This window comes from Mus pahari, chromosome 4, assembly GCF_900095145.1.
Source record: "Mus pahari chromosome 4, PAHARI_EIJ_v1.1, whole genome shotgun sequence".
NCBI classification, from domain to species: Eukaryota; Metazoa; Chordata; class Mammalia; order Rodentia; family Muridae; genus Mus; species Mus pahari.
Window position 1 is genome coordinate 89100457 of NC_034593.1, and position 16460 is coordinate 89116916.

At 42.8% G+C, this 16460-nt stretch overlaps 1 protein-coding gene across 1 annotated transcript in view; it reads left to right on the forward strand.

Annotated features, from left to right (window-relative positions):
• The window catches only part of Wars2 (tryptophanyl tRNA synthetase 2, mitochondrial), a 69892-nt gene extending 64684 nt beyond the window's left edge, over positions 1–5208 (forward strand). Inside the window, exons 5-6 of the mRNA XM_021196586.2 lie at positions 2574–2692; positions 4175–5208. Of these exons, the coding sequence (XP_021052245.1) occupies positions 2574–2692; positions 4175–4623 (568 nt within the window). The 3' untranslated portion in view covers positions 4624–5208. The remainder of the gene's footprint in view (positions 1–2573; positions 2693–4174) is intronic.
• The last annotated feature ends 11252 nt before the right edge of the window (positions 5209–16460 follow it).

Genomic DNA, 16460 nt, shown 5'->3' on the forward strand with positions numbered 1-16460 from the left:
TGAAAGGCTTTGTTTTATGTTGTGTCTGAGAAAGCGCAGCCGGGGTGAGAGGGAATAAAAGGGAAGGAGAGAGGGAGTGGGAGTATTAATATGGATATCATTATGTCGGATATAAATTCTGAAAGGGCAACCCTAAATTATTTGAAGTGAAAGGCGGACTATGGGGAGAGAGGTTGGAAACGTGAAGAGAATAAGCCCCAGAAGTGAGTGGAATCAAAGACAGGCTGAATAAAGTAAAGTGTGAACTCCGCAGCGAGCTCGGATGGGAAGCAAAGGCCAGGATAAATTACAGGAGGTGAAAGCAGCAGGAGGAGGGGCCAGCAACAAACAAACCAAAGGCAGATGCAGGCGCCACGTGGAGCAGCGAGGCCAGGTGAAAGAAATTAAAAGGGTTTTAATCCTCTTATAAAAAATCAAAACCCCACAGATTTGTTAGAAGAGAGTCGAGGATCCGACAAGAAGCGAGTCGCACACAGCGTCATTATGAAAACTAAATGTGTTTTTTGTTTAGTGGGTGGCTTTGGGAATCTGGAACCATTTTGACATGTGGAAATATTCATTTTGATGTGCTTAAAGTGTATTGATTATGGTAATTGTTTTTTCTGTGTTAGTTGCCGTCCATTGTGATTTCCGATGGGCTACTGTAATTGCTTTTTAACCTGCTCTGTTGGCTAATTTGGTCTGGGGGAGTCAAGGTGACCTCTGCATATGGGTCTCACTATAATTACCACGTAAGAGTAGCAAAGACCAGTCAAAGAGAAATTGACAAGAGCGGGCCCTGTGCTTGTGTACCCCGGAGAGGAGCCCCAGCAGCCCTGTCCTGATCAGAGGGTGAAGAGTACCCATGCCTTTCTACCACTCACAGCCCAGCCAACACTGGTCTGCCTGGGCCTTAGTCCTCCCGGGCCCTCTGCAGCTTCCCAGCAACTACCTTGCTGACCTCAGATGGTCAGCAGAGGAAGCACTTCAGGGTCCACAGCCTCGGCCACACCTTCACCCTTTCACTAGCTGTTCTGTTTTCCTTCCGTCAGACTTCCCAGAATTCCTATAGTGTATATGTGGGGGTTATTCATCAGTTTCATATATGTTTTGTACCCAAATCTGGATTGCCAGTGGGTCTGTGGCCCTGTCAGGGGTTGAACATTAGTATTCTGTTTTGCAGGGTGAGTTGGTCATGAAAATGAAGATGGTTATTTGAGAAAGTCAGTGTGCCTCCCATAAGGCCATCTATGCCTTTCTCTTACCGTTCTGTCTCTCACAGTATCAAACGTTAGTGAATGTTTGTCATATCAGTTGTTTCCATGTATTGAACTCTTACCTCAGGAAACACTTAGTAACCCTAGAAACCAGAAACCAGACAGATGGATGGTACCTTCATTATCAAAGTTTGCAAAGGAAATGAAGGCTTGAGAGGAGGGAGAAACTCTAGATGGTAGCTGTTTCTTCCAAACTACACTTCCTTGATCAGAAGCTGTAGCTGTGCTGTCAAATCTAACCCTGCAGCCACACACAAACATTGAAGTCACCTGTCTGCACACACAGGCACACTTCCCGAGTTCCTCCTCCGGATCCCACACTTTGAACTGCATTTGTGGGTGTGACATCATCCTAAATGGATTCTCTTACTTTCTGAGTGGTTTTTCCACATTCTAATTTCTTAAAAAATTTTAGATAAAGTTCAAGTCTGCTTTGTTCCTTTTCTCAAATCATTTCCCTCTCATCTCTAAAAGCAAGTATATTATGAGTTTAAAAAGGTGATTTGGGTATGTCTTAATTTTCTTTATTTCTCTCATTATCATTATGATCATTATTTTTGTCCATCTTTCAGTCCTGGGGGTTCAACCCAGGGCCTTCATCGATATCCCCAGAATCATCCCACATCTGTACGTACTAAAGTCACATAGCACCTGAACATAACTTTCTTAATTGATGTAAACACCAGTGTGCCCTTCACAAGCTCTGCAGATTGCTTTCTTCGTTCTACACTGTCTTTAAGAAGCAACTACAGTGCACTGTGAGATTTTCATTTGAGTTCCCCACAGCATGTTAACTGTCTTCCAATTACAAATACTTGAAAATGAAGAAGCATATTGCAGAAAGATCTTGAATTGTGCCTCGTTTGATGGAGAGGAAAGCCTCTGACCGGAAGAGCTGTCTGCCATCTCTAATTTGAAGAATGGGTGGGGTGTCTTTCAAGTGTGAGGCACAGCTCTGAGGTAAAGGCATCTGGTCTAGGCTGGAGTAATCTGCTGACTGGGTGAGGGGTGAGGAGTGGCTTTTAGACACAATTATGCACAAAGCATGTGCTATTGAAGATGCCGTGGCTCCCTCCCGGCAAGATCCTGTCATGCTGGTGTTGATGGCTCTACTCTTTCGCGATGGGAGAAACGGAACCAGAGTCGACAAACATGCCTTCAGCACACAGATAAAGATTGGGCCTCAGTGTTCTCTCTGTAGTTGGCAAACATTTGTTGAACACCAACAGTGAAGTAGGCACAGGAAATGCAGCTGCTTGCAATAATATTTCCAGCTAAGGAGCCTCGCTGAGTTTTTCTGTCTGTGTTTTATTAAAGGTCCACACACGTTCCTGTCGGAGAGGATCAAGTCCAACACATGGAACTAGTTCAGGATCTAGCTCGAAGTTTCAACCAAAAGTATGGGGACTTCTTTCCATTGCCCAAGTCCATTCTCAGTAAGTGGGTTCGTACTGAAGCGTAGACGGGAGACCTGGAACCTCACTGGCACCAAATGTGGCTTTCTCTCTGACAGGCTCCAGGATTTGAAATGGAATCCTTATTTTCTGAGGTCACATGGGATATATATATATATATATATATATATATATATATATATATATATATATATGGACTGGAGAGTTGGCTCAGCAGGAACACTGGCTGCTCTTCCAGAGGTCCTGACTTCAATTCCTAACAACCACATGATGGTTCACAACCATCTATAATGTGACCTGATGCCCTCTTCTCACATGTAGGTATGCATGCAGATAAAGCACTCATATACATAAAATCTTTGAAATTTGTGAAAATTTGAGAAACTTTTAAAAAAATCATAATTTTGATTTCTAAGATATTTGTCAATAGATTGTATGTATAAAATAACATTTTATTTGAGCAAATTACACATAGTTTTACACACAAACTAAGGCTCAGCAAGGTTGCGTCCAAGTCATGTGTTCAGTCGCTAACCCAGCTAAGCCCTGTCAGCTTCTGATACCAAAGCCGATGCACCTCGCCCTTCTCAACAGCCTCAGTGAGACAAATGTCAGGAGAACGAGAGCTGCTCAGCATAGTCCACACAGAATGAGAGCTCTGATGAGCCTCTCATTGTTGTCAGAAAGACAGGAGAGACTGGCACAGTCGCCCACTGCATCTGAAACGCCAGCCTCAGCTCTGCGAGAGCATCCGTGCACTGAGGTCGTTAGCCTCCTACATAGCAATAAGTAAAATGCCAGTCAGTGTTCCATCTACTGCTGTTTAGCCTACTTCAGTTTCATCTCTAATGGCCATAAACTAAGCAGTTATCAAGAACATGTGTTTATGAAGCAACACCCGTGTGTGTGTGTGTGTGTGTGTGTGTGTGTGTTTCTATCACTGTGTGTTTATGTGTGCAGGTGTGTCTGTAAATTTATAATCTGTGTAAAGACATGGAAGGATGGCCACAGATGGTTAAAGTTGCAGCATTTCTACAGCAAGGTAGGAGGTGGAGACAGGAGAATGGCCAACTGCATAGTGGCAGGAAGAACAAGAGATACCCTACCTCAAAACCAATTTCCTAAAGCTGTTCTCTAGCCACAAACTTGTCATGGCACAAGCGTATATTTATACACAAAAAAATAAATAAAAATTAAGTGTGCACAGAGCCAGAGAGATAGCAGAGGATAAAGTCACTTGCCTCGCAAGGCTTGTGACCTGAGCTGCAACTTTGGAACCCTCAAGTGTGCATAGCATAAGCAGTATGACCAACATCGTTTCTTTTGTGTCAGATATACACTGGATAAATCATTGCCAATGCATGTCTTTACTTCCATGTTTGAGAAATTGCACAAATTCTCCCAGATGAAGACATCCTATTGTGCAATCAGTATCTCTGGTGGGGTTGGTGTCTTCCAGGGCCAGACTGTAACGTTCTCGGTGACTTGCCTTGTTTTCACCAGCATCCATGAAGAAAGTGAAATCTCTTCGGGACCCTTCTGCCAAGATGTCAAAATCGGACCCTGACAAACTCGCCACTATCCGAATAACAGACAGCCCAGAGGAGATCGTACAGAAATTCCGCAAGGCTGTGACGGACTTCACGTCAGAGGTCACCTATGAGCCGGACAGCAGAGCTGGTGTTTCCAACATGGTGGCGATCCACGCGGCCGTCTCGGGCCTCTCGGTGGAGGAGGTGGTGCACAGTAGTGCAGGCATAGACACTGCGCGATACAAGCTGCTAGTAGCTGATGCTGTGATTGAGAAATTTGCTCCAATCAGGAGGGAGATTGAGAAACTGAAAATGGATAAGGACCATTTAAGAAAGGTTTTACTTGTTGGATCTGCAAAAGCCAAAGAATTGGCCTCTCCTGTGTTCGAGGAGGTGAAGAAGTTGGTGGGGATTCTGTAGCAAGGTCAGCCAGTCACTGCACTCCAGTCAAGGCAGCTTTCCTCCCACAGGTTTTAACCTGTCCAAATTTAATTGAGTTTGATGATCAGCTGCATTTGATGACTGCTATCAACTGAGCAATGTTCCAATCCCATTGGTAAATGCTATAATCAAAAGAGCTGAGGTAGGCACAGCTCTTCCACTCCAGTTAAATGAGGCACATTTTTTTGGTCTGAAATACTCCCGCAAACTTGAACAATAACTGAGCCATGATGTGTACTTGCTTGTGCAGTACTTACTGTAGCAGGTGCACTTTATCTGTGTTGTGCATACAGGTCCTATGCTACAATCCTGAATCCAGTGGTTATTTGCAGTTCGTAAAGAGAGGTTGATTCTCGCAGCTCATGTGATGATGATGTGATATGATGATGTTTGTCCTCATGTATTTGAATGACTTAACTTGTGCTAGCAAGGTGGCTCAGGCTCAAGGTACCTGCTGCCAAGCTTAATAGCCGGAGCTCAATCCACAGGGCCAGCATGGTAGAAGGAGAAACTGACTGGCAGGTTGTCCTCTGACCTCCACTTGTCTGCCATGGTATGAGTACAAACACACACACACACACACCTAAATAAAAATAAAATAACTGGGGCTGGTGAGATGTCTCAGTGGGTAAGAGCACCTGACTGCTCTACCGAAGGTCCAGAGTTCAAATCCCAGCAACCACATGGTGGCTCATAACCATCCGTAACAAGATCTGACTCCCTCTTCTGGAGTGTCTGAAGTCAGCTACAGTGTACTTACATATAATAAATAAATAAATCTTTAAAAAAAAAAATACAATAACCTACTTGTTTCCTAAAAGGCACACACTGACTTACTTATTTCAGCAAATGTCTGTTCTTAAGCGATTCAGGAGGTCATAGGAAAGCATTGTATTGCTTCAGTTCCATCTATTTATTATTCAGGGCCTGTGTTCCTGGTTGTATTCATAATAAGCACTTCTATTTTTACATTCATCTCAGTTTAGTCTCACCAAACCCTCCCTCTGTGGAACACATAGGAACTGAGGGACAGAACATAGAATTAGCTGTACAGTGTCACTACATAAATAAGAAGCAAGAGTGAAGACATAGCTCCCCCAATACCAAGACTGGTGCTTTTTAAGAATTCTCCCAAAGCTCTGAGGGCCAAAGTTTTGAACCTCTAATCATTCCAGTATTCAGTTTGGATACTGAAAAGATAAAGCCTGAAATACTGATTTTTGTTTATGTGAACTCAGCTAATGGTTGTGTATTTTAAATCTGGATCCAGCCACCTTTGGTTACATTTACCTTTCAAAACCCCAAAAATGGGTCCCATGGCCACACTTCCAAATTCGTGCTAGAGATGCCTGCTTGTCTCAGCCAGACGCCAATGGGAGCGCAGACTAAAGCGTCTGATGTTTCCAGTGAAGGGAAGCTTCCCCTCTCAGCCTGCCTCAGTCTCTGTGAAATCAGAGTATAGCTCTGCACGTCCATGTTCACAGCTGAAAACAAATGGCAGTCCTGGCTTACATACCAAGGCTTGTATCAAGATTGATTATGCAGAGCCAGCAAGATGGCTCAGCAGAAAAGGGCTCTTTTTGCCAACCAAGCCTGACTTTGTGAGTTCAATCCCTGAGATCCACATGATAAATAAAAAGAGACAACCAACTCCTCAAAGTTGTACTGTGACTTACACACACACACACACACACCACAATGAAATGCACACAATTGCCCACACACAAAATAAATAAATGTTTACTTTTAAAGTTAAGGTTGATTTCACAACCTCGATTGTCACGTAGATAACTGGAACTAGGGCACTGTATTCCAGAGTCCAGATTAAAACACCAGCTAGGTTTGGAAAGAGTGTACGTTTTACTTGGGGGGGGGGTGCATGTTATTTTATTAATTTATTTATTAGTGTGTGTGTGTTTGTATGGGTGAGATCATGCTAAGATGTGTCTGTCAAGGTTAGAGGATAATTAGTGGGGTCCGGTTCTCTCCTTCCATCACGTAGGTTCTGGGACTCGAGCTCAGGTCATGGCTTGGCATCAGGCACACTTTCCCTTTGGGCCAGTAAGTTTTATCTTTTGCACCTTAGTGGGAGATGTCTGTAGTGTGAGGGCATCACCGAGTGTATTTCTTATAAAGATCTTTTTTATCTTCCTTTCATTTTATCTTTATTTGCATTTGTGTGTGCGCATGTGCATGCACGCCACAGAATATGTGTGATATCAGAGGACAGTGTGAAAGCTGGCTTTCTTCCACCATGTGTGTTCCAGGGTTCAAACTCAGGCTGTCCGGCTTAGCAGCAGGCACCCCTGCCTACCAAGGCAACCCACCAGTACCTTTTCTCTTTCCTTTTAAAGAAATCTACTAGGAATACTGGGAATTGTATCTACCAGGCCATTGCCTGTTTATCTCTGTGGTCTCTACCTGCTATCAATGCTTCTGTCTAGCAAGAACTAAAGGCAATAGAAAAAGATCTCAAAAAACAAAAAACAAAGTGTGAAAGAGAGAGAAAAAAGAGACAAAACCAAAAAACCACTAGAACAGGCTAACCTCTAAGGAGCAGGGTCAGTACATCCTGTCATGTAAGACTCTTACTGCATAAAACCTAAATTTGCCATAATAAAGACTCCTGCTCAATGTATTAAAATTCCCCAGGGAAACAAGCCCAATAGGACACAGAAACAAAAGAGAGTGGGCTGGCGAGATAGCTCAGGGGTTAGTAGTACTGACTGCTCTTCCAGAGGTCCTGAGTTCAATTCCCAGCAACCACATGGTGCATGGTGGCTCACAACAATCTGTAGTGGGATCTGATGCCTTCTTCTGGTGTATCTGAAGAGAACAACAGTATACTCACATACATAAAATAAATGTTAAGTTCTGAGAGAGAGAGAGAGAGAGAGAGAGAGAGAGAGAGAGAGAGAGAGAGAGAGAGAAGAGAAGAGAAGAGAAGAGAAGAGAAGAGAAGAGAAGAGGAGGGGAGGGGAGGGGACAGCCCACAACTGCCTGCAAATGCCAGCGCTAAGGGGCCAGATATCTCTGGCTTTAGCATGTACCTGTACTCATGTTCACATACATAACTAAAAATTTAACACTTAAAATAATAACAATTTGCCATATGGATTGGGTCACACTATTACAAGAACTGGAGGAAAACATAACATTCTGTCTTCAACCTGCAGACTCAGGACAGCAGTCCTTAAGTCCAGACTTAAAGGCTAACTAGACAGTGGTGCACACTCAGTTCAAGGAATTCAGAGCCAAGAGACTGGACAGGGACTCCTGTGCAAGTTCCAGAGTCAGGGAACCATAAACTATGACATTCCAAGCTGGGTCAGCTCAAGGAAAGAACAATCTGGCCCTTCCCACATTTTTGAGGCAGCCCCTTGATGGATTGGTTAGGACCTGCCAACATTAGATTAGTTAGGACCTGCCAACATTGACAAGGGTAAGTCTTCATTTACTGACTCAGTCTCCAATCTTTTCTAGAAATACCCTCAGAACCCCTCCCAAAAGTTACACCCTGTCGCCTCAGAAGCTGAGAGTAAAGGCTGCATTCACCCTAGTGTGCTTTTACACCCCTTCCCATTATAGTTTACAGGCCCAGCATTTTCTTTTTCTTGAGACAGGGTCTCTACATAACCCTGGCAGTACTGGCAGACCAGGTTAACTTTGAACTGATAGAGCTCCTCCTGACTCTGCATTTCTGGATGCTGAGATTAATGGAGTGTACCACAATGCTGGCACAAGAATAAATGTGTGTGTGTGTGTGTGTGTGTGTGTGTGTGTGTATGTGTAGAATTGGAAATACAAACAACTGACAACTATGGTTGACTTCAAAAGGAAATTTTTATTATTATTTCCTATTAGCTCTAATAGAGAATAGAAATGTAAAAATATTTCAGATGGTAATGTTATAGCAGTCAGGCAGCTTGGTGCCTATAACTGTGCCTCTTGACAAATCCCACTGTACACTACCTTGTCCAACTAGACCCTCTCCACAATGAGTAGGTTCATCTTCATAGGTTTATCTTTTTGATCCATGATAAAGTTATCAGAGTATTATCAGAAAATGTGCTAGAGACTTCTAATAAAGTGTGATTCCTCCACCATGATTCCCCCCCAAAAAAAACACCCTTCCCAATGCACACCACCAGTGTGGTTATCACAAAGCAACTCCCAGCACTATCGGCTCTCGATGTCTATTGGGTACAGTGCTAAATATCTTAAGACAGGAGTGTATGTGAGCACCCATTAGTTACATAAATTGTGTAAAGGAAACTATTTATTTTTACTTACACCATTTTGAGGGTTAAGTCCATGATTGCTTGGTCCATTTGCTTTTCTACCTACCTCAGGGAAATACATCCAGACAGCACAGAACTGCTTACTTCATGGTAGTCAGCCAGCAAGAAGAAAAGTTGAGGGGATGGGATGCCAGTCCCCTCCGTGGACCTATCCCTTAATGACCACAGTGTGTCCCACAAAGCCCCAACTCAGTGTTTCTTCTACTCCCCCCCCAAATAGTGCCATGCTGAGGTGCACTATGCGCCATCACATGCTCCTGGGGTGAACACTGAAGATCCAATATATTGCACAGAATTTTTCCAGGGAAGATCTCCAGACCAGGTCAATGAGGATCATTCAGGAACCCATTTGGATCACAATGTTCTACACAACCTCGGACCTACTGAATCCAAGCACTGGCAGATGAACTCAGCAACCTGCATTTCAGCACCTTTCCAGGTAACTCAGATACACACTGGTACTGAGAACTGTGCTTTGTTTGCATTCTCTCATTTAATCCTTATAAGCCAATAAAATAGACAATTCTGTGTCATCAACCTCATATGACTAAGTTTGACAGTGAGCTAGCTGTCAGAGGTTGAGAAATGTAACCAATATAGGTCAGCTCCTAATAATGGTAGAGACAGGATTTCAACCCAGCTTCTAAGGGATCGATCGAATCAGAATCCGGAGTCTCACTAAGCCACAGGGTACCCTTGCACAATGTGTTCTAGCATACCTGACCACTGTGTGTCCTGAAGACAACACTGTCAGATATTTTCATGTAAGTGTAAATTCATTAAAATTAAATTTTAAAATGGCTTCCTTGTGCTTTCAAATACTACGTGGCTGGTTGGTATGGTGCCAGACAGTGCAGATAGGGGACTTGCCCACAATGGACCTGCTTATTGGACAGTGCTGCTGTGAGGTATGGAGCTTACTTATGCTTGGACTAGATAAAGAACCTTGCCTGGGACTTCCTGAAGGAGTCTCATGGAGACAGTATAGTTTCTCCACATAGTTTTCCAAACACTTACATAATGAGTATGTACAGTATGTATTGCCATACACTGGGAGTTAAGTCTATTAAATATTGCATTTAACATTTATTTCAACCCTATAAGATAGGAGTTCTCAATTCCATGCTTTAAAGTGAGAAACTCTACTCAGCAGTGTGTCCAAAGCCACATGCTTATGCTTAACTTCAAGTTTCTCCCCACTGGGAGCCCGAGGTATGCCTTAACCAGCAAGCCTCAGGCAGTGGTCAGACCCTGCTAGTCCACAATCTTCTGTGCTCTATTAGATTCCCAATCCTTACACTCCCTCTTTGCCCCCTCCTGCTTCTCCTGTTCTTTCTACTTATTTCAGTATTCCTATAGTCAGTCATTCCCTAAAACTTTGTGCACACAACACAGCCCTTAGCTTTTGTTTCCAGTCAAATGGGCCATGTCTGTTGTGAGTTAGCGGGAAGGATTGCACCAATGTGGCAGTTCTCTGTCTCTTCTCTTTAACATGAGGATTCTGTGTCGTCATTAACTATGTGTCATCCTCCTGTGATCATTCTTTTCTCATTCTGTCAACTCAGTGGCTCTTTTGAAATTTTTTGCACAGGAAGAGTCAGTTCCTCCCCGAGATGGATCTGAAAACAGACTGCCTATCAGTAGCAATTAGGGTTTTCCAGCACCTGGGGGCACAACACCCAGGAGGCTTCACTGCCAATCATTTTAAGTGCTTCTGTGTTAACTCTCAGCAACTCTGTTCTGTAGGCTATGTGGGCATTGTTCTGTTGGCTGAGTGGGCATTGTTCTGTTGGCTGTGTGGGCATTGTTCTGTTGGCTGTGTGGGCATTGTTCTGTTGGCTATGTGGGCATTGTTCTGTTGGCTATGTGGGCATTGTTTCTTTCTCTAGGAAGTAGACGGGCGTTCAGTGCATTACAAATGTATCCTCAGATAAGCAGTTCAACACTGCAACCATGTTTATGATGAGTCTACCTTGTGACAGCAAATACAGTGCACTTATTATTTAGCAAAAGACATAGAGATGCAAGCTAACAAATGCTGGATAAGCTGGGTGAGCAATGAACATGAATATTGAGGGGAAAGATACCACAGTTCAGGGATAGCAGAAAGAACATTTTAAAAAATATATTCATTTTATGTGTGTGTTTTGTATCCATGTATGCTTGATGACCACAGGGGTCAGAAGAGGGGATCTCATCTCTGGAATTGGAGTTACAGATGGCTGTGAGCCACCATGTGGGTGCTGAGAATCCAACCCAGATCCTTTACAAGAGCATGTACTCACAACTGCTAAGCCATCTTTTCAGCAGGTTTCTATATTTTCAATACCTCACAACTGGAATTACACTCCATCAGGAGTTTCAGAACTAAAACATACTCAAACCATGCAAGGTGTCACACTCAGTGGTCCTCACATAAGTGAAAATATTTAACATGTAATATAACTGTGTTGGTTTTGTAGAATATACTCTTTCCTATAACCTCCCCAGCCTGACCCACATATAAATCAGGTCTACGGTAATCATTTTCAAAAGGTATTTCTGAATGGCAGATGATATATTCTATGATTCTATTTTTAACTCCAATTTAACAGATTTCCCTTTTTTGAGTAATATTTAAAAATACAGGCTCTTCCTTGGAAGAAAGCTATGTTCTATTTTATGTACATGGGAACCGCGATGAAGATGTGTTATATGATGGCTCTTACTGCTCTGTCTCACCACACTACCATTTGGTCCCACAAGAAAGCCTTGGGTGACCATTCTCCATTCAAATAAACAGATTGTCCTGAGACTTCCTTGGATTTTCAGACACTGCCCCCAATAAGAGGAGGTTATGTGATGATTTTTTTTTTTACCTTAAACTTTGTAAGTTATCTAGACATGGTTATGTGAGCTAGCCGTGGGGAAAGAAGTGTTCCCATCATGGACAGTGAATGGCCAAGAGGTGTCTTCCTCCTACGTACTATTCCAGAAGAAAATGTTTGTACTAGAAGAGGAGCTAAGTACTTATGAGCTCACAGAAAGAAAGAAAAAAGTTAATGAATGATGAGTTTCTGAAAGTTGCTGGCTCTTTGGCAAGTCCTTCGCTGTAAGGCCTTTGCTTGCTGGTCTTTGTTCATCTTCAGTCCTCCTCAGCTGCAAGCTCTGTTCCAAGACAATTCCCTGATAACAGTGCCTCAGCATGAATGCAGAACGGTCATGACCGTTTGCCCCTGACTTGCTTCTCTTCCTACATTGAAGATGATGCCAGACCCAGCCACTGTCCCTACTTCTCTTACCCACTGCTTTCTGTAACCAGCAAACTAAACAAATACATCCCCAAGGCTGAGTAACCCTTCTGGTTAAGCACTTTATGACTAACTCACACATTGCCACCTGTCACCAAGGGAAGTTCTTTCCTGAGATTTTCGTAGGTTTATTACTCTCTCCCACTGTCTTCCTTGACTCCTGACACTACTGAAGTCAAAATGGCCTCAGTGTAGCCATGGTATATCTAAACTCCTGTGTCCACCCACCATTCTAGAGTAACTAGCCCCATGTGGCTCACCCACTCTCAGTCCTATGTTTATTTCTGTATTAGCCATTATCATGACTTCCGTGCCATGTCTGGTATAGTCTACAGCTGGATATTCATCAAACCATCTGTTGTTCCATATCTCTCTATTGAGGAAATAACTCTCACACTGACTATAATATGCTGGACACAGTGAGGTTAACAGAAAGGGTCCTATTGTTTGATCCATATCCACACCGAATGAACACCCTTGGTATTGATAGTAGTAAGCTTGATTTCTTCCTTGTCTCCTCTTTAAAAAAAAGATTTATTTATTTTATGTATATGAGTACACTGTTGCTGTCTTCAGACACACCAGAAGAGGGCATCAGATCCCATTAACCATGAGCCACCATGTAGTTACTAAGAATTGAACTCAGGACCGCTAGAAGAGCTGTCAGTGCTCTTAACCCCTGAGGCATCTCTCCAGCCCCTTTGTCTCATTTTAAAAAGCAATACGTTCGTATGTACACACACACACACACACACACACCACATTATTGGATTTGCTGCTTGGGTTTTCACTGCTTTATTCATAGATTCATCATAGATTTTTCAGTAACTGCTTTCTTCCAGCATTCAGTTCCCTTTTTCCTTGTTAATAATAGAACCATCACTCTGAATTTCAGCAGAGCTCTTGGACCCAGGTAGGTCCTATATTTTCCAACCTGCAGTAAGGTAAGTAAATTGGCTATTCTTGGTTCTCAACTTGACTACATCTGGAATTAACTAAAACCCAAAAATAGAGGGCACACCTGTGAGGGATTTGCACTTAATTTGAAGTGAGAAGATCTATTTCTAACCTGGATCTTTGAGGTGGGAAGACATGTCTTTAATCCAGATCCTTTGAGGTGGAAAGACCCATCTCTAATCTGGGCCACACCTTATGCTGGAAGGCTATACCAGGATATGGAAGAAGAAAGTGTTTGATGCTTAATGGCTTGCTCAGCCTGCTTATAGGACCTAGGACCTCCAGCCCAGGAATACATCACCCACAATGGGCTGAGCCCTCCCCCATCGATCACTAATTAAGAAAATATCCTTCAGGCTTGCCTACAGCCCAGTCTTATAGAGGCATTTTTTTAAAAAAAAATCATCTCTAGCTTAATATATGTCAACTGCAGTTTCCTCTCCCTCCACTCCTCCCATTCCCCCCCCCCTTCCTCAGATCCTCCTCTGTTTCCCTTCAGAAAAGAGCATTTCTCCCAGGGATATCAACCAAACACAGCATAACAGGTTTCAAGAAGACTACGCACAAATACTCATACTAGGACTGGGCAAGGCAATTCATTAGGAAGAAAATGGTCCTAAGAGCAGGCAAAAGTATCAGAAGCATTCCCACCCCTCTCTTGTGAATCCCATAAGAATATCAAGCTACACAGCTATAACATATATACAAAGGACCTGGCCCAGTCCCATGCAGGCTCTGTAATTTCCACTCCAGTCTCTATGAGGCCCTATGAGTTCTGCTTGGTTGGTTTTGTGTGCCATGTTCTGCTGTCCTCAACCCCTCTGGCTCTAATAATTCTTTCTCCTTCTCTTCTGAAGGTTACCCCAAGCTTCAAGGGGGAAGGATCCAACAGAGATCTCTAATTTAGGATGTATCTATCTGTCTGCCTGCCTATCTATCTATCTATCTATCTATCTATCTATCTATCTATCTATCTATCTATCTATCTATCTATCACTCCTGTCAGCTGCCAGGAAAAGCCTCTCTGATGAAGATTGGGCTAGACACTGATCTGTGAGTATAGCAGAGTATCTTTAGGAATCACTTTATTGATTATTTTTCTATCCTAGGACCCTGGGCTATCCAGGTTCTGGTTTCAGGGCATCCAGGTTTGAACTCCCTTTTGTGGTGTGGGCCTCAAATTAGAGCAGTCATTGGCTGGGAACTCCTACAAGTTCTGCAGGAGGCATTTTCTTAATTGAAGTTCCCTCCTCCTCCCAAATGACTTCAGCTGGTGTCAAGTTGACATAAAACTATCCAGCACAATGAATTTGTTCTAGCCAGTAGCCAAGAGAATTAAAAGTGGTAGTGCTCAACCTTCCAAGCCTTCTCTCTTTTGAAGGAAACTGCTCTTCTTCCCCTTCCTTCCTGGAACAGCACATTTGCATCACTTGGAAGGCAAAGATGGAAAGAGGCAATGCTGAAGCCTGCATACCCAGACTCAGCAAGTCCTGCTGCCTACCTGCCTGGCTTACCCACCACGCTTGCCCTATTATATGATTAATAACCTTTGTCCCATTTAAGCCACTTCCTCTTGGGCTGGGTTACAGTACACTAGGCACTAACCATACTAGTTTCTTGCCTAATAGCTCCTCCGCAGCTTGCTTTCTTTAACCTTGTGCTGGTTACACTCTGTGTGCTAAGGCGGAGGTCTAGCAACTCTGAACCCCAGGTCAGATGTGCTAAGGTCTCCTAGACACTTGCTTGTCAGCTATGTAAATCCAGTCTCTACCTCATAGCTACCGAATAACTGGAAATGAAGCTTAGCTACGAGTTATTTTTTTCCAGGCTTTTCTTCGTTTACATTTCAAATGCTATCCCCAAAGCCCCCTATACCCTCCCCCAACCCTGCTGCCCAACCCACCCACTCCTGCTTCCTGGCCCTGGCCTTCCCCTGTACTGGGGCATATGATCTTCGCAAGACCAAGGGCCTCTCCTCCCATTGATGGCCGACTAGACCATCCTCTGCTGCATATGCAACTAGAGACACGAGCTACAAGTATTTAACTTGAGGTGAAATGGATGCATAGACATTTAAGAGCCACTGTGCTAGGGATGAAGCCTTTAAAAACATTAATAAAACCCAGTCCCTGGCTTCAACATGCTTGCATATCAGTCATAGAAATGCTTGCTATCTTGGATCTCCGTTATTTCCTGCCTTTTCATTTTTAAATAATCAGATTCACTCGGAAAAAAAAATATATGTTGAATTGTTTTTGTTTGTAGAAGTGATTACAGAAATCTTAAAAACCTAAGGACATTTGAGAGCATTCAGATCATGAAGGGGGAAATAATTAGTTACAGTTGTAGATAAAGTGAACAGACTCTGGATCCCCAATGCCGAAATTAATGAAGAGGTCCTGAAGCCAAGAGAGACAAATAAGAAGAGGTAGTTATTTACACAGTGGGTAATAAAATTACAGTACTTATTAGCCTGTAAAGGGTTATACGGTCTAGAAATAAAAACAGTTGAGCATGGATTAAATTTATGAGTGAGAAAGTCATAAAACTGTATTAAGTGCAAGTTAGGAATGCTTGCACGATTTCTGAAAGTGACTGACATGAACACGGAGGAAGGAAAGTTCCATAACATTGAATCCTCAGAACTCTAGAGCAGACTAGATCGATGCAGGACAGGTGATGTACTGGTAATCAGGCTAGGTAAGGTAAAGACTTCTGTGCTTAGCATAGTTCATGTGAAAACCCCTTCACATTTTAGATATGATGGAGGATTTAATAGACAGAATATAGCAGATGCAATTCATAAAGGAGTTGAGTTTTTAGAATAAAGTTCATGTGTTGTTATTCTTATTAACAAGAGACAACTAGATGATTGAAAGCATTATATAATTCTGCTTTCATTTGGATATCTGTAACCCCAAAAGCTTAGGTTGGTCCCAGCCCATGGTACTGTTGGGACAAAAAATGTGAAAAGTAGAACTTGAATGGAGGTCTTCTAGTCATTGGGAGCATGTTCTTGAAGGGGACATTGTAACCTCAGTCCCTTCTTCTTTTTCTGCCTTTGTGTCTCAGTTATGAGGTGAGCCATAATGGACTGGCCTTAGACCTAACCCGGATGGGTTCATCTGACCATGGGATGAAACAAATCAATAAACCTTCTCTCTTTATTCATTGATTGTATCAGGCATTTTCTTCTTTTTTATTAATTAATTAATTTATTATTATTTTCTTTATTTACATTTCAAATGCTATCCCGAAAGTTCCCTAT